Source organism: Phocoena phocoena, chromosome 2, assembly GCF_963924675.1.
Source record: "Phocoena phocoena chromosome 2, mPhoPho1.1, whole genome shotgun sequence".
NCBI lineage: Eukaryota > Metazoa > Chordata > Mammalia > Artiodactyla > Phocoenidae > Phocoena > Phocoena phocoena.
The window spans coordinates 45,494,873-45,521,180 of NC_089220.1; the positions used below are offsets into that span (position 1 = coordinate 45,494,873).

At 36.0% G+C, this 26,308-nt stretch overlaps 1 protein-coding gene across 1 annotated transcript in view; it reads left to right on the top strand.

Moving 5' to 3' along the window:
• Positions 1-26,308, top strand: part of WDHD1 (WD repeat and HMG-box DNA binding protein 1) — a 57,363-nt gene that overhangs the window by 13,318 nt on the left and 17,737 nt on the right. The window contains exons 7-15 of the mRNA XM_065871581.1: positions 2,944-3,036; positions 3,869-3,975; positions 4,198-4,339; positions 8,754-8,964; positions 11,581-11,768; positions 13,697-13,881; positions 16,700-16,941; positions 19,545-19,682; positions 21,300-21,456. Of these exons, the coding sequence (XP_065727653.1) occupies positions 2,944-3,036; positions 3,869-3,975; positions 4,198-4,339; positions 8,754-8,964; positions 11,581-11,768; positions 13,697-13,881; positions 16,700-16,941; positions 19,545-19,682; positions 21,300-21,456 (1,463 nt within the window). The remainder of the gene's footprint in view (positions 1-2,943; positions 3,037-3,868; positions 3,976-4,197; positions 4,340-8,753; positions 8,965-11,580; positions 11,769-13,696; positions 13,882-16,699; positions 16,942-19,544; positions 19,683-21,299; positions 21,457-26,308) is intronic.

A 26,308-nucleotide genomic window follows, 5' to 3' on the forward strand; every position in this document is an offset into this window, starting at 1 on the left:
TGATACAGTTAGACAATAGAAAGGTATGAGAGGTTTGAAAGAAGGGAAGGAAAATGCTCTTTATTTGCAAATGAAATGCTTGTATACGAGGAAATCCCAAGAAAATCAACTGGGGGAAAAATATTACTAATAAGAAAATTCAGTAAGGTAGTTGGAAGCAAAATTAATATATGAAACCTATAGTCCTATATACAAACAATAGCCATTTAGAAAACATGGTGAGAGAAAAATAATGCACTAACTGTGAAATCAAAAAAGATTTTAAAATTTTAAAAAAAGATAAAATAACTAAGAATAAACTTACCAAAAAATGTGAAAGAGCTATGTAAAGAAAATTTAAGCATGCTACAAAGAAGAGTAAAAGAAGACTTAAATAGAAAAAATGTATCCCATTCTTTTTCGTTATTTATCTATTTATTTATTGAGGTATAGTTGACTTACAATGTTATATTAGTTTCAGGTGTACAGCATAGTGATTCAAAATTTTTATAGATAATATTCCATTTAAAGTTATTATAAAATATTGGCTATATTCCCTGTGCTATATAATATATCCAAAAGGATAAGCTAAAAAGCTTATTTATTTTATACATAGTAGTTTGTACCTCTTAATCCCCCACCCCTGTTTTGCCCTACCCCCTCCCCTCTTCCCACTGGTAACCACTAGTTTGTTCTTTATATTTCTGAGTCTGTTTCTGTTTTGTTATATTTATTCATTTTATTTACTTATTTTTATTTTATTTTTTAGATTCCGCATGCAAGTGATAACATACAGTATTTGTCTTTCTCTCTCTGACTTATCTCACTAACCATAATACCCTCTAGGTTCATTCAAGTTGTTGCAAATGGCAACATTTAGAAAAACGCATAGAAAAATATATCCTATTCTTAGAAATGAATTTTTGTTATAAAGATGTCAGTTCTTCCCTGAATTATCTATAGTTTTGAAGCATTCAATATAAAATATCAGTAAGCTGTTTGCGGGGACCAAATAGAACTGATTCTAAAGCCATATGGAAAAGCAAAAGTCTTGAAAAACAAAAGTGGTAAAGTCTAACTCAATCAGATATAACATAATGCTATGGGAATTAAAAGTGTGATACTAATTCATGAATAGACAGATATCTATTAAACAGAGAGATAGATCCAGTATATATGGGAATTTAGTGTATTATAAAGGTGGAGAAAAGGAGATTTAATAAATGTACTGGCAAAGGGCATGAATACCAGGAGGTGAGAATTACTGAGAACCATCTTGGAGACTTCCTATCACATGGTGAATCTCATTGTATAGGTATTTGCTGTATCATCTTTTTAACTTCTCTGCATATGTGAAAATTTCCAGAAAAAATTTATAAACTCAACAATATGAAAAGTAAAAAAATAAATATTTCAGTGTCAAGGGACAAATGATAAACTGAGAAAAAGTTTGAAACAGTATGACAGAGCTAATTTCCTTCATATTCAAAGAGTTCTTATAAATCAATAAGATCCCAGTAAAAAGATGAACAAGGACATGAGCAGACAGTATACAGAAAAAGATACACAGATGGCTTTTAACATATGAAAATACATGCAACCTTTCATACTAAAAGAAATACAAATTGAAGTATGATTGTCTATTTTTCATTTGTCAGATGGTCAAAGATCAAAAGTTTGATATATACTGTGTGGAAGAGGATGTGGCAGTTTTTATTAGAATGAATGACCAGCAGTACTAGTTCTAGGCATATATTCTATAAACATATTTATTCATATGCACTACAGAGTATGTATAATGAAAATGTTGTATCATTGTTTATAGTAGCAAAAGATTGTAAACATCCTGAATGTTCATTAATAGAGAACTGGTTAAATAAACTGTGGAATTTATTCCTGGAAATGGAATACTCTGCAACTGTTAGAATGAGGTATATCTGTGAGTCTTCACATGGAATAATCAGTCTTTAGATATATTAAAAACATCAAGCTGTAGAGCAGTAGGTATAGATAGTAGATAGAATGCTACTGTTTAATTGTGTGTCTACTTGTGTATAAGTGCATATGCATTCTTATATGGTCTGTGCTTATGTTTTTTGCCTTTGGGAAGTAGAAATAGGATTTAGGGATTGGAGGGAGACTTTCTTTTCAATGTATGACCTTTTGTATCATGTAAACTTTTAAGGGTACATTCTGCACTAAAGTGATAGTTGGGAAATCCAGTATATATTTCTTCTTTGCTTATGAAACAATTAATCTAATTAATTTTTAAAAATTTAAACATAGTTTTACTATTCATAAATAATACATTTTTCTTCGTTTTTTGATAAGCATGGAAAGAATGTCAGTTTTATTTTTTCTACTAATCTGGTTTTTGGAAGTATATGTAAGAAGATAAGTTTCCTTTTCCAAAGATATTCAAAGTATTTTGGCTCTGTTTCTCTCCTGCCAGCAAATAAGATGAATTTTTAGATCCAAAGGGCTTATATTCCTTAAGAAATAGTGTTAAAAATATTAGTGACTGTATGTTCTCTGTCTTTCAGTGCAAGCAATAATGATCATCTCCCTTTTTTTTTTTTTTTTTTTTTTTTTTTTTTTTTTTTTTTTTTTGTGGTACGCGGGCCTCTCACTGTTGTAGCCTTTCCCATTGCGGAGCACAGGCTCAGCGGCCAAGGCTCACAGGCCCAGCCGCTCCATGGCATGTGGGATCTTCCCAGACCGGGGCACGAATCCGTGTCCCCTGCATCGGCAGGCGGACTCTCAACCACTGCGCCACCAGGGAAGCCCCATCACCCATTCTTTATCAAAATTTTAAGTAGCTTTCTGAGTTTTGTTAGTTGCCAATTAAAATACAAATTTGCTTTTATGTTTTTTAGTCTTATTTAGATGAATTTTCTGCTTTTTTTTCTCTTTAAGCTTAATTTAATGTAAACTTTTGTTTAAATCATTTATCTTTCCTAATAGTTACTAGCAGTTCCTGTGGAAAAATCTGTTAAGCTATATAGAAGAGAAACTTGGAGTAATCAATTTGATCTTTCAGATAATTTCATCTCTCAGGTAGGTTTTGTAAGTGATACTTTCAGTAGGCTAATGGGAATAGTTAATGCATACTTTGCTTTAATACAATTACAGCTAAATATTGTTGGAAATGGAGAACAACTCCGGACTGCTGTGCATGTGTCCACCTTTTACCCCTCAGCCTTTCTTCACTTAGTGAATAACTAGTAGATAAGTCTTTGCTAGGTCCTATCTGACCTTTCTCCTTTGTGAAATTTGGTAAGAAAAATCTTTTAATTTATAAGAAGTCAAATTTAACCCTAGCATAGTATTAGAATAGGTAATTCTCACATTATTAGTAATATTTATTGTTAAGTGAGTTTCATTGAGACTTGTGACTATGGACACTGGAGTTTTAGAGCAGGAAAGGTTGTTAGTCTGTGTTTCTTTCTCTCTCTCTCTCCCTGCCCCCGCCCCCTTCTCTCATATATACCCATTTTGCAGTTAGGAAACAGAGGCCCAGTAGGTCAGCAATGGCTTAGTACGATTCACTTCACTTCCTAGTTCTCTTCATCTTGATGGTGACTGCTAAGAGGATAACTTGTGTTGTCTTTCTTTCTAGGATAAAAACATTTTTTAGCTTTTGCTTTTAAAATTGTGCTAGTGTAATTTTCTTGTGATAAAGTAAAAGCTGCTATTACTTTGTTGAATATTATTGAAAAAGAAAGTTAAAAAGTAAGCAAACTTTGTCTTGCTGTTTATGTATCAGATTTAATTAGAAATTGCATACAATAAGGTTATAACCCTTATAAAATTTGAATTTGGTAATAAAATGAGTTTTTAGTTTTAAATTGTATGAAATTATTATTTATTTATTGTTTTTCTTTACTAGACCCTAAATATAGTAACCTGGTCTCCTTGTGGACAATATTTAGCTGCAGGGAGTATTAATGGTTTAATTATAGTTTGGAATGTGGAAACCAAAGATTGCATGGAAAGGTATGATTCAGTAAATCTTTTGTCTCTTTTTTGCTTATTTCTATTAGATGTTTGTTTTTTTAATTATTAAACATTTCACATCTGCAATCATTAGATTGTTAAAATGCAGACATATAGCTAGCTATGTTTATCAAAACTTTTTCTAACTAAAATTTACCTAAAGAAATGTATAGCTTATATTTTTCTTGACAGTGTTTTAAGAATTCACTTTTTAATTTTTAGGGTGAAACATGAGAAAGGTTATGCAATTTGTGGCCTGTCATGGCATCCTACTTGTGGTCAAATAGCTTATACTGATGCAGAAGGAAATCTGGGAGTCCTGGAGAACGTTTGTGACCCCAGTGGAAAGATGTCAAGCAGTAAGGTAATAAGTAATAGGGTAGAACAGTTTCTTCGAAGTCTTTCTGTGGTCATATGAATTTGGAAACACCACAAACTACATTACTTTCTTTGAAAATTATAATTTATGTTATTAGATGTTCAGTAATGCTCTATCACAAAGAACGTTTAAACTTGTTTAACCTAATGTTTCCCAGATACGTTTTACTAAGGAACTTCTTTCCCTCCATATAATATCCATTAATATTTCATGGATTTCCAAGGAATACCTTTGTGGAAAACTGTAATTTTTTAGTATCCTGGTGTTCTAGGTGTTTTTAGTTAAATAAATGTTTTATAGATGAAAATTAGTTAATAACTGTAACTTAGTTCAGCCTAAGTTTTTCTGTCATGAATTCCCCTAACTCTTAGAGCTAACTATATACTTCTTATGCTTAGCTGCACAGCCTGACTGAACTGCTTTAAACAGGCTGCCTTGTTTTTGTTCATTATTTCCCCTGAGGTGCCACTTAGCTTGCCTGAGTCCCCAGAGATTCAGATCCAGGGACACTGGGTACAATTGAGTGGTGTTGGGTGAAGGAGGAATACTGTACTGAAAAGGATTAAATGAAAATGTATATACTTGAACGTTGAAATTCCCAGCTCACTTTTCATACTTGGCTCCCAGAGTGTTGTCAGCCAGTCTTATGTTTTTCAGGCAGGAGATTGGAAGATCTTTGGGGAATCCATGTAAGAAAAAACCAAAACAGAGAAATTCTTTATTTTATTTTATTTTTATTGAAGTATAGTGATTCATAATTTTTAAAGGATGTACTCCATTTATAGTTATTATAAAATATTGGCTGTATTCCCTGTTGTACATATCTTTGTAGCTTATTTTGTACAGTATAGCTTGTGCCTTTTAATCCCCTACCCATATATTGCCCCTCTCCCCACTAGTTTGTTCTCTGTATCTGTGAGTCTGTTTCTTTTTGTTACACTCACTAGTTTGTTATATTTTTTATATTCCACATGTAAGTGATATCATATAGTATTTGTCTTTCTCTGTTTGACTTATTTCTCTTAGCATAATACCTTAAGCTCCAAGTCCATCCATGTTGTTGCAAATGGCAAAATTTCATTCTTTTTTTATGGCTGAGTAGTATTCCAATATCTATGTATCTGTCTATCTATATCACATCTTCTTTATCCATTCAGCTGTTGATGGACACTTAGGTTGATTCTATAACTTGACAACTGTAAATAATGCTGCTATGAACATTGGGGTGCATGTATCTTTTCCAGCTAGTGTATTTGGTTTTTTTCGTATGTACACCCAGGAGTGGAATTGATGGGTCATATGGTAGTTCCATTTTTAGTTTTTTGAGAACCCTCCATACTGTTTTCCACAGTGGCTACACCAATTTATATTCCCACCAACAGTGTAGGAGGGTTCCCTTTTCTCTGCATCCTTGCCAATATTTGTTACTTGTGTTCCTTTTGATAATAGCCATTCTGACAGGTGTGAGGTGATATCTCATTGTGGTTTTTTTTTTTTAACATCTTTATTGGGGTATAATTGCTTTACAATGGTGTGTTAGTTTCTGATTTATAACAAAGTGAATCAGCTATACATATACATGTGCTCCCATGTGTCTTCCCTCTTGCGTCTCCCTCCCTCCCACTCTCCCCCTCCCACCCCTCCAGGCTGTCCCAAAGCCCCAAGCTTATATCCCTGTGCCTTGCGGCTGCTTCCCCCTAGCTATCTACCTTACTACGTTTGTTAGTGTGTATATGTCCATGACTCTCTCTCGCCCTGTCAAAACTCACCCTTCCCCCTCCCCATATCCTCAAGTCCGTTCTCCAGTAGGTCTGCGCCTCTATTCCTGTCTTATCCCTAGGTTCTTCATGACATTTTTTCCCCTTAAATTCCATATATATGTGTTAGCATACGGTATTTGTCTTTGTCTTTCTGACTTACTTCACTCTGTATGACAGACTCTAGGTCTATCCATCTCTCATTGTGGTTTTGATGTGCATTTCCCTGATGATTAGCAATGTTGAGCATCTTTTTGTGTGCCTGTTGGCCATCTGCATTTCCTCTTTGCAAAAATGTCTATTCAGCTTTTCTGCCCTTTTTTTTTTTTTTTTTTTTTTTTTTTTTGCGGTACGCGGGCCTCTCACTGTTGTGGCCTCTCCTGTTGCGGAGCGCAGGCTCAGCGGCCATGGCGCACAGGCCCAGCTTCTCCGCGGCATGTGGGATCTTCCCTGACCGGGGCACGAACCCATGTCCCCTGCATCGGCAGGCGGACTCTCAACCACTGCGCCACCAGGGAAGCCCTCTCCCCATTTTTTAATTGAGTTGTTTGTTTTTTTGATGTTGAGCTGTTTATGTATTTCGGATATTAACCCCTTATCGGTCATATCATTTGCAAATATTTTCTCCTATTCAGTAAGTTGTCCTTTTGTTTTGTCAAAGGTTTTCTTTGCTATGCAAAAGCTTTTTGGTTTAATTAGGTTTCATTTATTTATTTTTGCTTTTATTTCCTTTGCTTTAGGGTTCAGCTATGAATAGCATTTACATGGTCATAATAAATCTAAATACTGTAAATTGATCCAAGCAAAATGAGAATATATCTGTATTGGGTGGGCAGGAGTAGGAGAATGGTGTATATGCATACAAGGGAAGCAGTGGTGGTTGAAAAATGGCACCAAATCCTCATCTTTCTTAACAGAAAGAAGTTAGTAACATCTATTAAATAGGTAATTAAAACTGAAAAATCAAAAAATTTCACTGGAATATGATTTACAAGTGTGGAGGAAAGTATCAAAAGAAACAATTGAGAGCAGAGAAGTAAGTCGGAGGCTGTGCAGAGGATTGTTTTCATTTTTATATTAAATCTGATAACACTGACTAATTTATATGCATGTCTAACGTTGATAAAAAAGAAAATTAAATTGAGAAACAATTTTTAGTTCAACAACAATGTCCTGTTGTATAGCACAGGGAACTATATTCAGTAACCTGTGATAAACCATAATGGGAAAGGATATGAAAAAGAATACATATACATATAACTGAATCAACAGAAATTAATACACACTGTAAATCAACTGCGCGTCCAGAGCCTGTGCTCCACAACAGGAGAGGCCACAGCAGTGAGAGGCCTGCATACCGCCAAAAAAAAAAATTTAAAATATTTTAGTTTAAAGGTCACCTCTTATAAAACCTTAACCCTTCTATCCAGAATTGCCCACTCTCTCCTTTTTGCTTTTACTCCTCATAGTACATGTTTCTGTTACAACACCTCTCACCGTAAGTTAAAACCCTCATTTTTGATAAGGAAGTCTGAAAAAAATTTGCGCAGGCTCAGCGGCCATGGCTCACGGGCCCAGCCGCTCCGCGGCATGTGGGAGGTATGTGGGATCTTCCCAGACCGGGGCACAAATCTGGGTCCCCTGCATCGGCAGGCAGACTCTCAACCACTGCGCCACCAGGGAAGCCCCCTCCCGAAAAAAGTTTTTGACCAACTTGAGTACATAAGCTTTTAGGACTATGGATAAAATAGTTAAATATCTTCTTATAGCATTTATCAATAGTTATTAATTTAATTATTCAAATCATTTGTTTAAACATATGAATTTAGAAGTATTTTTTCTGTTCTCTCATTTCTTTAAATGTCAACTTTCCAGAACACAGTTATATGCACTTCCATCTAAAAGATTTGTGATATAGTCCCTTTTGAATCCATTAATGGTGTTCTCATTAGACTTTTATACCCAACTATAAGTTTCCATTGACTTAACATTGTACAGTTTTTATTCATTCTGTAGGAATAATTGTGATCCTTACAATGTATCTGCTTACTATTCACTTTTTAAAGTGATCTCAAAACTTGTTTACAGTGACATTCAGTACTTGCAATGATATGTTCATGTTCCTAGGAATCAATGATTAATGTTGGATTTATTTACCACTTTTGTTTTTCTTTTGGTTCTATTTGTTTACTTCTGAAAGCATCAAAAAATACCCCAAAGACAAGCTTTAACTGAGATCATTTAAAGTAAACATCTTACCTAAGGAGTATCTTGTTCAAAGTAAAAGTAAATGAGAGAATATCTTATAATGACAGACTTTGTAAGGACTCATAGGTGACTTCTTTTCTGGAGAATGATTGTGAGGAATAAAATTTTGCTTTATATTTGGGTATACACATGTATTTTTTTACATGTCTGTCTTATACTTCCACCTTATCCGTAGACTATAGGCATTTAAAGTAAGGACTAGGTCTTATATAAATATAATACAATCCTCATAAACATATTTGTTAATTATTTTTACCAAGGCACTTGCTTACTTGGTAGAGTTTATGGGTACATATTAAAACGTTGCCTTTTGAGTAATTGTGTTTATCTAAGTAGTTCACTAATACTTTCTAATTTGTATTAATTTGTTCAAGGTATCCAGCAGAGTAGAAAAGGATTATAATGATCTTTTTGATGGAGAAGATACAAGTAGTGCTGGTGATTTTCTAAAGGACAATGCAGTCGAAACCCGCTCTTTTTCAAAACGGATTATAAATGATGAGGAAGATGATGATGACCTCATGCTGGCTTCAGGTCATCCTAGACAGCGAAGTCATATCCTAGAAGATGATGAAAACTCAGTTGGTATGAATTGACTTTGTGAATGGGATGATCCATCTTACTGATCAATATTTTCAATTTTTTATTAAAACTATTATTTAAAGTCAGTACTGGATTGGTAGAATGTAGCTATAGCATTAAATACGTATGTTGAAAAAGGTTTCAAAACAATGATCTAAGCTTCTGCTTTAGCAAACTAGAAGAGGAAATTAAACCCCAAGCGAGCAAACGGAAGGAAATGATAAAGAACAGAATTCAATGAAATTGACAACCAAAAGCTATAGAAAAGTCAGTAAAACCGAAAGCTTATTCTTTGAAAAGATCAATAAAACTGATAAATCTCTATCCTGATTGATCAAGAAAGAAAGACACAAATGACTAATATAAGAAATGAAAGGGGTATCATCACAGTGTATCCCTTAGACCTTCACTATCCAATATGATAGCCACTAGCCACTTATGGCTTTTGAGCACTTAAAATGTGGCTAGTTCAAATTGAGGTGTGTTTTAAGTGTAAAATGCAACCAGATTTTGAAGACAGTACAAAAAAGAGAATGTAAAATATCTTGGTCATTTTTTACATTGAGTACATGTTGAAATTATATTTTAAGTACAGTATATTATTACAATTAATTACACCTGTTTCTTTTTACTATTTATGGCTACTAGAAAATTTTAAGTTACATATGTAACTCACATTATATTTCTGTAAGATAGCACTGCTATTAATAACAAAAGTTTAATAGGTGAATATTATGAACAACTTTGTGTCCATAAATTCAACAACTTAGATAAAATCGATAAATTCTTTGAAAGACACAAACTACCAAGCTAACTCAAGAAATAGGTAACCTGGCCGCAAGTAAAAGATCCTGCGTGCTGCAACTAAAGATCCCACACGTGGCAACTAAGACCCGGTGCAGCCAATTAAATACATATTAAAAATTTTTAAACAAAAAGAAATAGGTAACCTGAATAGTTTGATATATGTTAAAGGTACTGGGATTGTAATGAAAAACCTTTAAATAAAGTGACTGTTACAACTTATATGCTAAAATTAACACATTTGAATATTACCAAGTGAAATGCCAGTGTACAGTGGTAAGTTGTGCTGCATTTAAAGCATATAGGGTTTATAGGATAACACTCCTCAAATGTTTGGTTTCAGGAGCTCATTACATTCCTAAAATTTTTTGAGGACCCCAAAGAAAATTGTTTGTGGAGTTATATTTATTGTTATTTACTATGTTAGAAATTAAAACTGAGAAATTTTTAAAATATTCATTTTAAAGTAACATTAATAAACTCATTATATGTAAATGAAAATAACATTTTTTATGAAAATAAAACAACTCTAGAAAAATGATATTATTTTGCAGATCTTAGCGTAGAAGACAGCTGGATTCTTTCATGTGCTTCAGGATTCAGTCTACTGCCATATATTTGTTTTTGTTTGAAGTATGTGAAAAAAATTTAGCCTCACACAATATGTAGTTTGAAAAAGGAGAAGTATTTTAATAGCCTATTGAAAGAATTGCGGATATTCTTCTTCGATGTTGGACCAAAATGCAACAAATGATAATTTCTTAAAGATTACTTGCAATGTGGAATCTGAAAACTTTTCGGTGAACTTTTCAACTCTATTATTACATTAAAATCCATTGGTCTAACTTGAATGGATCTTTTACCATGTTTGATTTTTTCACGTATGCATTGTTAATTTGGAAAATACTGTTTCCTGAGCTTTGCAGACCTTCCTAATATTGACACGTTATCCAGAATAATATTTGTTAGTATCATCGCCAATCTCATCAGAAGTTTTTAAATATTACAAAGCAGTCAAGCTCATGGTGGCAGATACACATTTTTCACTATTCTGATTTTCGCTTGAAAGCTCCAGTTTTATCATTGACCACAAATTCTGTCAGTTATTTTTCTCCCAGCTCACTTCATTTTTAAGAAAATGTTTGCCACATAGTTGATAAACCATAGTTTATCTGGTATTTCCAATAAAAATGGTGTTACATGAAAAAATTAGCTAGTTCAGCTTACAACTCAGTTGCAGAATTGCTTTTTTTTTTTTGAGACAACCATCACAGTTCTTTTTTTTTTTTTTTTTTTTTAATTTTTTGGCCGCACTACACAGCATGTTTTTTTTTTTAATTTTTTGACCATGTTGCACAGCATGTGGGATCTAGTTCCCTGACCAGGGATTGAACCTACAACCCCTGCATTGGAAGCACAGAGTCTTAACCACTGGACCACCAGGGAAATCCCCCATCACAATTCTTTATGCACACTTCCCATTTTAACACAGAGAACATTTTTAAAAAATTATGCAAAGATCAAGATTTAATAAAATTACTATTTTTACTATTTTTACTGCAATTGGTTAACAATACACTGACTACTAATACAGATTGGTGCCACTGCTTTGATTCATGCTAAGGTACCAGCAGTTTTACCCTCCATTGCTTTTGAATGATCACTGCAGATGTTAACACAGTGAAAGAGGCAAATAGTATTAAAATGTTAGTGTTACTAAATATGAATGGACAAGGTTATTAGATTTCGTAATGCTTTTCTTTTTCAAGGTAATAGGTATTTACGATTCTCTAATTATAATCCTTTGTTTTCTAGATGTTACAATGATAAAAACTGGTTCTAGTTTTCTCAAAGAAGAGGAGGAGGATGATCAGGCAGGCAGCATTCACAATCTACCAGTTGTAACATCCCAAAGGCCATTTTATGATGGTCCTATGCCAACGCCCCGGCAAAAGCCATTCCAGTCAGGTTCTACACCCTTGCATCTCACTCACAGATTCATGGTAAGCCTTTCATCTACATGTAACTTTAAAATAGTTTTATCTCACTTTTAAGCATTTTATCTCACTGTAGTTAATTTTGTGTGGTAAAAATATTTGTTAAAAACCTTCGTTAACTGTCCTGGAACACTTTGGTTGATTATAATTTTGTGCTTGATTTATTTTATGGTTAACTCACAGTTTTAATCTTATTTCAACCTTATTATTGAATGTTGTGTTAAATAAAATTCTGCTTTGCAAAATGACATATAATGAACATAATAAATGTGACTGTATATCTTGTAGTACCTCTTGGCTATACTTCCAAACTTTACTTCTCATATTAGTTTTTATATAGGAGATTGTACTGATTCCAGCACACTAGTTAGAAGGTGTTTTTTAGAAAGCAACCACTGGTATGGTATACTATTAGAAGGTGATAAGTGCTATGAAAGAAAAAGCTATCTGCCCCTTTTCCCCATGCCAATGGAATATATTCTCCAGAAGCACAGAGATTTTTCTGTTTTGTTTACTGATAGCACTTAGAACAAGGTATGGCACAATAGGCATTCAATATATATTTATGGATGAATGACTATATTAACTTTTTGTCTTAAGTTTGAGAGCTAAAAAAGTTTAATATTTTTATTTGTTGATTATTTGAGGTTTTCCACTGAGGACTTTGACAGTTGTCCTTCTTAAATTGTATGGTCCTGGCATAAATTTGTAGATAAATACTAAAGGTGATGTTTTATTAAAAAAAACAACAACAACCTTTTTATTGCCATCAGTAATCATCATCAAGTAATAGATCTTAATTTTTCTAATATTGTCAAATACTTTTAGTTGTATTTGTGGTAGGGGAAAGGAAACACTAGGGCCTACCCTGCGTAGTGTGAGCCTGTAGTGTACATGAGTGGAAGACAGGTTTTCCAAATGGTATCAATTTATGCTGCCTTTTTTTTTTAATTCCTGTTTTTGTGTGTGTGTGTGTGTGTGTGTTTAATTATTTTTATAATAATTTTTTATTATTTTATTTATTATAATATTTTTTATTATTTATTTATTATTTTATTTTTATTTATTTTTATTTGGTTTTGGCTGTGTTGGGTCTTCGCTGCTGCGAGCAGGCTTTCTCTAGATGCAGCGAGCGGGGGCTACTCTTTTGTTGCAGTGCACGGGCTTCTCACTGCGGTGGCTTCTCTTGTTGCAGAGCACAAGCTCTAGGCATGCGGGCTCAGTAGTTGCAGCACATGAGCCCTAGAGCATGTGGGCTTCAGTAGTTGCCACGTGTGGGCTCAGTAGTTGCAGTGCACAGGCTTTAGGGCTCATGGGCTTCAGTAGTTGTGGCATGTGGGCTCAGTAGTTGTGGCTTGCGGGCTCTAGAATGCAGGCTCAGTAGCTGTGGCACACGGGCTTAGTTGCTCCATGGCACGTGGGATCTTCCCAGACCAGGGCTCAAACCCGTGTCCCCTGCATTGGCAGGCGGATTCTTAACCACTGAGCCACGAGGGAAGTCCTATGCTGCCTTAAAATGTATATATTTATGCCACAACTGTAAACCAGTTAGTTGGACCAAAGGAAATATGCAGTCATATTTGTAAGTAAATACATTTTTGAAATGTTTTGTTTGATGAATTTAATGGTTCAGTTGTCCAAAGGTGAATTGTATTTTTTTATGACAGTAATATAATTTTTTAAAATATTAGGTAAAATATTCCATTTGCTAATAAATAAGTATATATGTACCTTCTTCTCATGAGGAAGAGAATAATTAGTAATTGTTGCTCCGATGTTACTACTGTTACCTGAAACTATTTAGAGGTAAGTAAGCTGTGGTTGCTCCCATAACTTAATCCCTGATAGAGACTACATTATTTGTTAATTTTAGTCTATTGATTCTAAGAACTTTACTCTTTCTCAGACTTGTATTTCACCTTACATGTTTGTAGGTGTGGAACTCTCTTGGAATTATTCGCTGCTATAATGATGAGCAAGACAATGCCATAGATGTGGAGTTCCATGATACCTCCATACACCATGCAACACACTTAGCAAACACTTTGAATTATACAGTAGCGGATCTTTCCCATGAAGCTGTTTTGTTGGCATGTGAAAGCACTGATGAACTAGCAAGGTAAATTCAAGATTATTAGGAAGAATTTGTTACTGTTGAACTGTTGTACTAAAATGTTGAAATTCAGTACAAAAAGTTTGTAAGACAAAAAACAAAATTATGTCTTTTATAATATGGAATTTCAGAAGGAAGAGTTTAGTACAAATAGCAGCACACCCGTAATACCTCAGAACATATGTCTGTTTTTGCTTATTTGTCCCCTTCTTACATAAGAGTAATACACGGATTAATTGTAAACAAGCAAGCTTAAGTAGTACAGAATTTTTAGAAAATGAAAATTCCCCCCAGAATTCTACTCTCAGATATAATAAGTACTGTTAACAATTAACAGTTAATCTAATCCCAGCCTTGGACAACTACTGATGTGGGTTTTGTCACTATAGATTAGATTTGAAACTTCTCTTTAAAAAAAAAAAAAAGGAAAAACACACTAAAAATGTTATTAGTACTATTTATCATTTTGACTTTTTAACTTAAAAAACTTTAACTTAGATATATTGGTTGGTTGCTAGGTAGGTAGGTAGATATAGAGATAAGAAAATTATGATGGAAAAGCAGTGGATGCAGAATCTGTATTTTTTTTTAAAGAAGAAAAAATATTTTATTCAGCTTTGTTATTTCAGCCAGTTTGCCCTGTTAATTTTTTCAGCTGATCATAGTGCTTATACACTTGATCATAGATTTTACTAACTCCCAGGTGATTTGAAATTAAAATCCTTCTGACTGGATATATTAGTTCCTCGCTGCTCAAATTATGGTCCACAAACTAGGGGCGTAGGTCACGTGGTAGCATGTTGAAAACACAGAATCACAGACCCAAACCCAGACCTTCTGAGTCAGAATCTGCATTTTAACAAGATCCTCAGGTGATAGAGTATGCATTAAAGCCTGAGAAACACCAAATTGGGTCATTTTAATATTTTAATTGGTTTCCTAATTTACACATTGTAAAATCAACTCAATACTTTATTATTGAATTAAATCAGTTTACTAAAATAATCACTGTTGACTCAGTGTCTCTAACTCAGAATATCTTACATAATTAGAACATTTATTTCCATGGCAATTTTTTTAAATGGAAGTATAGTTGTTTTACAATGTTATGTTAGTTTCTGCTATATAGCAAAGTGATTTAGCTATACATATGTATACATTCTTTTTTATATTCTTTTCCATTATGGTTTATCACAGGATATATAGTTTCCTGTGCTATACAGTTGGACCTCAGTGTTTATCCAATTCTGTGTATAATAGTTTGCATCTACTAACCCCAGACTCCCAATCCATCCCCTCACATCCCCCTTCCCCCTTGGCTCCATGTGCAATTTTGATTTCAGATTGTTAAGATTGTTATGGTTTCCTGACTGATCATTGTTCTTCTCTTTGTTTTCCTAGATATATTATTTCAGAGTCATATACAATGTTATCCTTTTATTTATTTTATTTTATTTTTTAAGTATTTTATTGAAGTGTAGTTGATTTACAATATTGTGTTAATTACTGCTGTACAGCTAAGTGATTCAGTTATATATATTCTTTTTCATGTTCTTTTCCATTATGGTTTATCACTGGATATTGAATATAGGTTCCTCTGCTATACAGTAGGACCTTGTTGTTTATCCATGCTATATATTCTAGTTTGCATCTGTTAATCCCAAACTCCCAGTCCTTCCCTCCCCCACCACCCTCCCGCTTGGCAACCACAAGTCCGTTCTCTATGTCTGTGAGTCTGTTTCTGTTTCTTGGATATGTTCATTTGTGTTGTATTTTAGATTCCACGTATAAGTGATACCATATGATATTTGTCTTTCTCTTTCTGATTTACTTCAATTAACATGATAATGTCTAGGTCCACACCCTCCCCCACACCCTTTTTCTTTTCCGGCTGAGCTTGCTTGGCTTGGGGGATCTTAGTTCCCTGACCAGGAATTGACCCGCATCCTCAGTAGTGAAAACGCGGAATCTTAACCACTGGACCGCTAGGGAATTCCCATCCCCCTTTATTTTATTTTTATTTATTTATTTATTTTGGCTGCACTGGGTCTTTGTTGCGGCATGCAGGATCTTTTAGTTGCAGCACGCGGACTTCTTAGTTGTGGCATGCATGCTGGATCTAGTTACCCAACCAGGGATGGAACCCAAGCCCCCTGCATTGGGAGCGCGGAGTCTTACCCACTAGACCACCAAGGAAGTCCCTCATCTCTCTTTATTTTAAATTTGAATTTTAAATTACTGTTTAGGAAGTCAGTACTGCCTCTGATTCTAAATACTATGGTATCTACGTTTTGAAGCTTAAGTTTCATAATAACTTGCATGTATGTAAATATGCAAAGAAAAAAGACTGGAAACACAAATCAGATTGTTAGCAGTGGTTGGTAATCTTGCTGGTGGGATTATGATTTTTTTTTCTTTTTCTCTTTGCTTTCCCATATTGAATTTTCTTTTTTGCAAAGGGAGGACTCTTGCCTAACATTTTGATGCTTCCTTCCTTTTTAAAAATTTGGTTGTGATTTTTGTGTGTATCTGCAGCCTAGGATCACACTCTGCTGATTTTATCCTGCTTTTTTTCATTTAACATTATATTGTGAGCATTTTCCTGTATCTTTAAATATTCTTCAGTAACATGACTATTAATGGTTTTAACATAGTTCATTTTAAGGATATTTCATAATTACTTTCTTAAAGCCATTTTTGTATTATCTGTGTGTAATAGAAAAATAAACTCTTTGATTGTTACTGGGTGTAATGATTAGTCATATATATGTATAAAATATCAAATGTGAAAGTTTGATTATTTCTGTCTTGTTTTAACTTTTAGCAAGCTTCACTGCCTGCACTTTAGTTCATGGGATTCAAGCAAAGAGTGGATAGTAGACATGCCTCAGGATGAAAATATTGAAGCCATATGTCTTGGTCAGGGATGGGCTGCTGCTGCCACTAGCGCCTTGCTCCTTCGCTTGTTTACCATTGGAGGTGTTCAGAAAGAGGTCTTCAGTCTCCCTGGGCCTGTTGTGTCAGTGGCAGGACATGGAGAACAGCTCGTCATTGTTTATCACAGAGGTAGATTTTTTCTACTATTTTATAGTTTTACCATGACCTGAAGTAAAATGGAAATTACTTAAGCTTTTTTTCTCTCTGTTTTGGATTGTATCTCCTTTTGCATTTATTTTAGTATTTGAATCAGTATAATCTTTGTACAGAATTTTGTTGTATTCACTAATAGCAATGAAAATGAAAACATTTTATTTATAGAAAAACTGTACTATAGAAAGAATTCTAAGGTAGTTTGGTTAATTGCTTCCATGTCTATATCTTATAAGAATTATCAGAGTTTAAATGCCTCAAAAAATAAACTAATTCCTTGTGTGAAGGACCAAAGCAACTTTGAATGTGACTTAAAAAGTTGTTGCCTCCTTTTCCTCACTTCGTATTCTGTCCTCAGTCCCCATCGCTGTGCTAAGGCTGGTTTTATTAAGGTTACCGATGATCTTTTTATGCTTATTTATTTAAATAATTCCACCAGAAATACTTTTCTTCTCTTGGCTTCCGTGATGTCACTCTCCCATTTTTTTTCCTTAGGAGCTGATAACTCTTTCAGCTCCTTTGCTGGCTCCTATTCCTATGCCCCCCTCTTAGCTGGAGTACTCCAGGGCACAGTCACAGCCCCCTTCTCTTCCTTTCACTAGGTCAGGAGCTATTAGTCTTTCGACTGCTTAGTCCTAGTGAGAAATATATTCTATGTTGCTATTCTATACAGCGATAGATATAGAATATATCAGAGATAACTAACTAACTGTAATGCAGATATAACTAGAATGAAAGTCTCATGGACAATATTTACTCTTTGATTTCATTTTTCTTTAAATTCTGGTTGTAACTCTGGATTGATTTCATGACTCACAGGTCAAAAAATGCAGTTTGAGAAACTACTTTGGGATATCTCATTAACACCCATGGCTTTAATACATCTATATGTTCATGACTTCTAAATTAATATCACCAGCGCTACCCCCTCCTTGTGTCTCCAGACTTAATATCGAATTGCTGACTTGAAATCTCTATGTAGAGTTTTGATATTTATCTCATATTAACTTGGTCACAATAAAGCCTCTGGGCTTTCTTTTTCCCTCCAAACTTGCTTCTTAGTTTTTCCATTTCAGTAAACGGCATACTATCAATCTAGCTACTCAAGCCAGAAATGTTAAGAGTTATCCTTTCTTTCCCTCACATCCCCACATTGCTGACTTTGTCAGCAAAGTCATTATCATGTCAGTTCACACACCGCATTGCACATCTGTCTCTTTTTATCTCCACTAAACCCCCAGTGCAACCCAGACATCATCTCTTGGACTGTTGGAATAACCTCCTAACTAGCTTTTCAGCTTCAATTCTTGTTGCCACAATCCATTCTCCACATAGCAGCCTAGGTGATTTTTTAAAAACATTCTGCTCAGAATCCTCTGATGTCTTCCTATTGCTTTAGAATAAAAATCAAACTTGTTGGGCTTCCCTGGTGGCGCAGTGGTTGAGAGTCCGCCTGCCAATGCAGGGGACACGGGTTCGTGCCCTGGTCCGGGAAGATCCCACATGCTGTGGAGTGGCTGGGCCCGTGAGCCATGGCCGCTGAGCCTGCGCATCCGGAGCCTGTGCTCCACAACGGGAGAGGCCACAACAGTGAGAGGCCCGCGTACCACAAAAAAAAAAAAAAAAATCAAACTTGTTCTCCCAGGTGGCAAGGTCCTACATGATCTGACTTTTGCCTGCCTCTTCAACCTCATCTCTTACCACTTTTTTTCTTGTTACTGGTTCTGGCCCTACTGGCTTCTTTGTGTTCTTCAAACTCACCAAGCTTGTTCCCAACTTAGGCCCTTTTCATTAGCTTTTCCCTGTCTACTGTAGTGCCCCTCCCCCTGTCGTTTGGATGGCTGACTCCAACTTGCAAATCATATCTCAGTTTAAATTTCACTTTCTCAAAAGGCCACTTTTGTCTGTCCAATCTAAAGTAGCCACTCAGTCTGACACTCGGTATCACATTAGTATTTTAATCTTTGATCATGACACTTAGTATTTTCTTTCTTTTTAAATTAGTTTTTCCTCTCCTACCTGAATATGAGTTTCATGAGAATGCTGACTTTGTCTTGTTTACCATTGTAGCCTCAGTACCTGGTACAAAGTAAGCTCTCTTTAAATACTTCTTGAGTGAATGAATTACCACTTATAAACACTTTATATAAATAGTCCATGTAGCATACTATTCTGCTTCTAATGCCTGAATGGTGCCTCAGGTAAGTGGATTATCTATAAAAAGTACTGCTGGGCTTCCCTGGTGGCGCAGTGGTTGAGAGTCCGCCTGCCGATGCAGGGGACACGGGTTCGTGCCCTGGTCCGGGAAGATCCCACATGCTGCAGAGCAGCTGGGCCCGTGAGCCATGGCCACTGAGCCTGCGCGTCCGGAGCCTGCGTGTCCGGAGCCTGTGCTCCGCAACGGGAGAGGCCACAACAGTGAGAGGCCCGCGTACCGCAAAAAAACAAAAACAAACAAAAAAGTACTGCTAATTTAGGAATTTATCACAAAATAAAATTCAATTCAGAGAAAATAATTTAAACTACATCATAGCTAAATAACCTTTGATACCTGATTTATATTTACATTTTCTCACTAGGTACAGGATTTGATGGGGATCAGTGCCTTGGAGTTCAACTGCTGGAGCTGGGGAAAAAGAAAAAACAAATTTTACATGGTGATCCTCTTCCTCTTACGAGGAAATCCTACCTTGTATGGCTTGGCTTTTCAGCTGAAGGCAAGATAAATTCATTTATATTAAAGTCATTTCTCAAGAAGAAAATTGCTTCATTATTTATTCCTAATTAATTTGCTTAAAGATAAATTGTCTATATTTTATGTTTAAATTTATTTATTTTAATATATTGGCAGAACTGGAAACTGGAATTTCCAGGCGAGGTAGCCACTGTTTTATGTACAAGATCTCTTCTTCATCAGAATTCTGATTAGAAAACTTACAAAGAGGGAAATAAATTTTTCTGAAAGTTTATTAGCTAGCAAAAAGGAGATACAAATCAGTGTTCAAGTTTTGGCTTTTTTAGCAGATTCTACGTGAAAATCAGAATTTTCTACTGATTTCCACTACAGTAACCACTAACCACATGTGGCCATATATAGAGCACTTGAAAAGTGGCTAATTTGAGTTGAGATGTGCTATAACTATAAAATACTCTCCAAATTTTGAAGGCTTAGTATGAAATTTTAAAAATGTAAAAAATTTCAATAATTCTTTTATATTGATTACATGTTAAAATGATAATATTTTGGATATATTGGATTTAATAAAATATTAACTTCACTTTTTTTCCCCCTTTTGTCATGTGGCAGGAGGAAATTAAAAATTACATTTGTGGCCCACGTGATATTTCTGTTGAACAGTGTGCTGTTGTAGACTCACTTAACAGTGGGTTATGACAGATGATTTGAAGGACACTGAGGAGTACCTTATTTTAAGGCACTTGTTAACCCTGTCTTCTGGCTTAAATATTTCTATTATTGGAGATTCATGCCCTTTAATTACATCATTGGAAACTCCAGTTTGTCTTTAAAAAAGCCCAACCATTTCTGTATGTTTTCTACTGGGATATTAATTAGTCGCTTATGCTTTAATAATGTGACCATTAATAACTTCCATTCATATAGCTTTATTTTTTACTCCCAGTTACCAGATCTAGACCCTGAGGAAACTGCTGTTTGCAGAGTAAGAGGGGTGTGAAGTCACAGAGAAAAAAAGGATAATTAGGGAATTTGCCATGTACTTCCTGAAATGGGAGCAGAGTAGGTGGGAAACAGGGATGCTTACTTGTTTCCTAGGTAAGTCTAGGAGCAGAACAGTGGGGAATGGGGAACAGAACAGTGACAAGGCCAAGAGAGGGGGGAGGAAGAAGAGTACTAAAGACAGATTTCTCTACATCACCACCTTGCATTAGGTTCTCCTCATTTTTCCAAGTCTCTCCTGACCAAGGAAACTTCAGATTCAATTTTAACTTCTTTACTGAAATTGGCTTTGAAAAACTGCTGTATTCCAGCAGGTGGCATAGTTTTCTCTGAATTGATCAGGGTTTTTTTTCCTCTTTTTTTTGCATAAATTTTAGTCACATCACATGCAATTTTTTTTTCCTTTGATTCAGTTAGGTCTTTATGTGGTTAGTGAAATTTTATGGGAAATAATCTTGGATTATTTGCCTTTGGGTTTTGGGGAGGGTTTTTTTTGTTTGGTTGGGTTTTTTTTGTTTGTTTTTTGTTTTGCTTTTGAATTGAAAGTTGATTGATTGGTGTGTGTATTTGAAAAAGGATTTATTTAACAAGTACGTAGCTATGTTTCCAGGTGATTTGTTTTTCTGTTGGTATATAGGTACCCCATTTTATGTGGATTCAGAAGGCATTGTTCGAATGTTTAACAGAGGACTTGGTCATACATGGACTCCTGTATGTAACACAAGAGAACACTGCAAAGGAAAATCTGATCACTACTGGGTGGTTGGTATCCATGAAAATCCCCAGCAACTGAGGTGGGCTATTAGAAAATGCTTAGTTGACTCTTTTAAAAAAGTACTTTGAAATTCTTTATTATGCTTATCTTTAAAGGTATTTTAAAAATCTTTAACCTTAGCTCATTTACTTGCTTTCCATATTCATTAAATTAGGAATTTGTTTACATTCACTTTGAAGTTTTCAACCAGTTGCTTGACTTGGAACCTATTGAGCAAAATAGAAACTAAGGGAATTCCCTGGAGGTCCAGTGGTTAGGACTCTGCGCTTCCACTGCAGGGGGCATGGTTTTAATCCCTGGTCAGAGAACTAAGATCCCGCAAGCCGAGCTGCATGGCCTAAAAAAAGGAAAAGAAAACAAGTTTATTAGTGTGACTAGCATTATTTCAGCCAGATAGGGAGGGGAGTTTTGGGTAAACATCACATTTCATCTTTTATTATAGCTTTATATTTTAAACTTTGATTTAGAATTGAATATATAATTTAGTTGCTTTTTGAGATTTTTAGCTTAATTATTGTTATAGGGGAGTGGGCTAGTAGAAATTTAGTAGTTGACTGCAAGTGTAGAATTCTCAGTACATATAGTCTCTATTCAGTATTGTGTTGAGTATTTACCTCTTTTTTGACACCAGATATCTTCTTGGTCTAAAAGACTGTCAGTGACATTGGACAGATACTTGGTGAACAAAGAAGTCTGTGCTTTCATGGAGCTTATAGTCTGATTGGGGAGACAGATAACAGAAACAACTAAATATTAATTACTACTTAGAATAAATACTACCCATTAATCTGAGCAGACCCATGATAAAGAATAACAGAAGAGCATTTTCTAGATAGTATGGTCATAGAAGACTCGTTTTTTTAAAAATAAATTTATGTATTTATTTATTTATTTTTGGCTGCATTGGGTCTTCGTTGCTGCGCACGAGCTTTCTCCAGTTGTAGTAAGTGGGGGCTACACTTCGTTGTGGTGCACAGGCTCTAGGCTTGTGGGCTCAGTAGCTGTGGCACATGGCTCAGTAGTTGTGGCTTGCGGGCTCTAGAGCGCAGGCTCAGTAGTTATAGTGCACAGGCTTAGTTGCTCCGCAGCATGTGAGATCTTCCTGGACCAGGGCTCGAACCCGTGTTCCCTGAATTGGCAGGTGGATTCTTAACCACTGCACCACCAGGGAAGTCCCAGTCATAGAAGACTCTTGATGGAGGTAGTATTTAGAATGAGACCTGGTGGCTAAGGGGGTCTGTTATGGAAGAATGGATTGAAAAGCAATCCATGAAGAGTAAACAGCATGTACAAAGGCTGTGAGTTCAGAAAGAACTTGGTGTGTTTGAGGAATTAAAAGGATGTAAACATGGCTGGAGTACAAAGAAGCAAGAGGTAGCAGGGAATATAAATCCAAGTTGGTATCAGTAAGTTAGACATAGGCTGCATTATAGGCCATGATAGAGAAGTTTGGATTTTCTTTGAAGTATAACAAGAAGTCATTCAAGTGTTTTATCCCGGGGAATGATATAATCTGATTTATACTATAAAAAGAAAAATGTATGTGGTAAATGGATTGGCAAGGGTAGGACTGGAAGCAGGGAGACCAATTTTTCAACCAGGGGTTTTTCCACTCTTCTGGGGATGTTTAGAAATGTGGGGTATTGTTTTTAGTTGTCACAAGGATTAGGACTTACTCTGTCATTCGGAATAGGCTGGAACTAGTGTGGGCAAGTGGAAATGAAGAGAAGCAGATTCAAGATAGAAACAGGATTTGCTGGTAGTTCGGGGGTTGGGAATGAGAGAAGAATCAATGACACCTACATTTCTAGTTAAAGCTACTAGATAAAGAGTTGTACCATTTATAGAAATAAGGAAGATAAAAATGAATACTCTCTTGGGTGTGTTAAGCCTGCACAATATCCAAAGGAAGATATCAAGAAGGTATTGGGGGCTTCCCTGGTGAAGCAGTGGTTAAGAATCTGCCTGCCAATGCAGGAGACATGGGTTTGGGCCCTGGTCTGGGAAGATCCCATGTGCCACAGAGCAACTAAGGCCGTGCGCCACAACTACTGAGCCTGCGCTCTAGAGCCTGCCAGCTACAACTATTGAGCCTGCATGCCACAACTACTGAAGCCCACGCACCTAGAGCCCGTGCTCCGCAACAAGAGAAGCCTCCGCAATGAGAAGCCCGCGCACCACAGCAAAGAGTAGCCCCCGCTCACCGCAACCAGAGAAAAGCCCGCTCGCAGCAACGAAGACCCAAAATGACCAAAAATAAATTAATTAAAAAAAAAAAAGAAAGAGAAAATGCTTAAGTTTAAAAAGAAAAAAAAGGAAGGTATTGGAGTATATGATTCAAACTCAGAAATTTTGGCTGGTTATATACATTTGGGAATCATCAGATTATAGAAGGTATATAAAGTTATAGTAATAAATGAGAAGAAAGAGACAAAAGGTATCAGTCCAACCCCAAAGAAATTCCAGCATTTAGAGGTCAGTTATTGGAGTAGAAGCTTTTGAATGAGAAAAAGGAAGATTAGCTAAGCAATTAAGAGAAAAATCGCCTGAAGAGGGTCATGTCGTAGAAACTATAAGTGGAGACTATTTCAAGAAGCAATAATCAGAAAGTGAAATTAAAATGGCTTTCAAATATATGAAAAGATGATTGATGTCACTTGAAGTAAGATTAAACACAAATCAGAACTAAAAAGAGATTTCTCTTTTTACCTGTTAAATTAGAAAAATCTGAAAATTTGATAACACTCTTAGCTGGTGAGGCTGTGGGGAAATAACCACGTTTATGTATTGCTGACAGGAGTGTAAGTTGGTCACAATCCCTGTGGAAGGCAATTTGTCAAGAACTATCAGAATTAGAAATGCATATGCCCTTTGACCCAGTGAATCTGTCTTTAGGATCTATCCTTCTGAAAAACTAGTACTTGCTATTTGAAGTATAATCCATGGAAAAGAACACATATAATAAATGTTGGCAAGGGTGTGGAGAAAAGGGAACCCACATATACTGTTGGTGGGAATGTAAATTGGTACAGCCACTGTGGAGAACAGTATGGAAGTTTCTTAAAAAGCTAAAAGTAAACCCAGAAATGACCCAGAAATTCCACTGCTGGGTATATATCTGAAGAAAACCAAAAACACTTAAGTGGACAAGATTCGTGCATCCCTGTGTTCGTAGCAGCGTTATTTACACAGTTGTCAAGTTACGGAAGCAACCTAAGTGTCCATCAACTGCTGGATGGATAAAGAAGATGTGGTATATATACATGATTTTTTTTTTTTTTGCGGTACGCGGGCCTCTCACTGTTGTGGCTTTTCCCGTTGCGGAGCCCAGGCTCCGGACGTGCAGGCTCAGCGGCCATGGCTCACGGGCCCAGCCACTCTGCGGCATGTGGGATCTTGCCGGACCAGGGCGCGAACCCGTGTCCCCTGCATTGGCAGGTGGACTCTCAACCATTGCACCACCAGGGAAGCCCTATATGATTTTTTTAAAGATATTTTATCAGGTGTAATGAGAGGGAAGAAGATAGGTGCAAATGCAGATAGATTTAGTGGATGAAAGGTGACAGGAATTCTTGTCTGATGCCTTCTGTTTTGGTGGCAGATTTTGAAGCAAGATAGAGGGTATTTTTTTTTTTTTTTTTTTTTTTTTTTTTTTTTATGCGTTACGCGGGCCTCTCACTGTTGTGGCCTCTCCCGTCGCGGAGGACAGGCTCCGGACGCGCAGGCCCAGCGGCCATGGCCCACGGGCCCAGCCGCTCCGCGGCACGTGGGATCCTCCCAGACCGGGGCACGAACCCGCGTCCCCTGCATCGGCAGGCGGACTCTCAACCACTGCGCCACCAGGGAAGCCCGAGGGTATTTTTGAAGGCATTGGTTGGCAGTGTGGATGTTTGAGAAGACATAGTCTTCTTAAAGAATGTGAAATTGAGCTTAGTAGAAAATCATAGAGGAATTGCTCGTTATTATTTCTGTATGTCGTGTGTTTTCAAAGTCTCCAGATAGTCCATTATTGACATATTTAGTATCAGAAGGAATTTATTAAACTTTTAAAAAAAATTCTAATTAATTAAGTTTTGGCTGCATTGGGTCTCTGTTGCTGCACACGGGCTTTTCTCTAGTTGGGGCAAGCGGGGGCTACTCTTCGTTGCACTTCACAGGCTTCTCACTGTGGTGGCTTCTCTTGTTGCAGAACACAGGCTCTAGGCACTTGGGCTTCAGTAGTTGTGGCTCACGGGCTCTAGAGCACAGGCTCAGCAGTTGTGGTGCACGGGCTTAGTTGCTCTGCTGCATGTGGGATCTTCCAGTACCAGGGCTCAAACCCGTGTTCCCTGTATTGGCAGGCAGATTCTTAACCACTGCACCACTGGGGAAGTCCCTAGTTAACTGTTTCTAACAGTTCTTAGAGTGTAGGTTGTTCTCAGGGATATTTTTACATGTCTGTTTCCAGGAATCAAGTTTTTAGTAACTTGAATGAAAGAATTCATATTTTATCTTAATCAGAGGTTTAGTTTTTAACCTAGAAGGATTTTTACTGTTCCATCTAATGTTTATTCAAGTAACATGATTCATTTTGTTTGTTAATATTATCTTAAGGAAGTACATGAAGTTATTAATTTGCAATGAATAATTTTGGTTTTTCATTTAATATTAAAACTATTTTATCAAGTTCAATTTTTATACCCCCTAATAATTTGTACAGCTGGCTTTTTTTTCTTACTTGCTTTATAGTTAAGATCTGTGAAGAGTTTTAACTCTCATTAAAAGACATGATAATTACAGCTGGTAACATTTAACTTAAATTCAACATGGGAGGGCTTCCCTGGTGGCTCAGTGGTTAAGAATCCGCCTGCCAGTGCAGGGGACATGGGTTC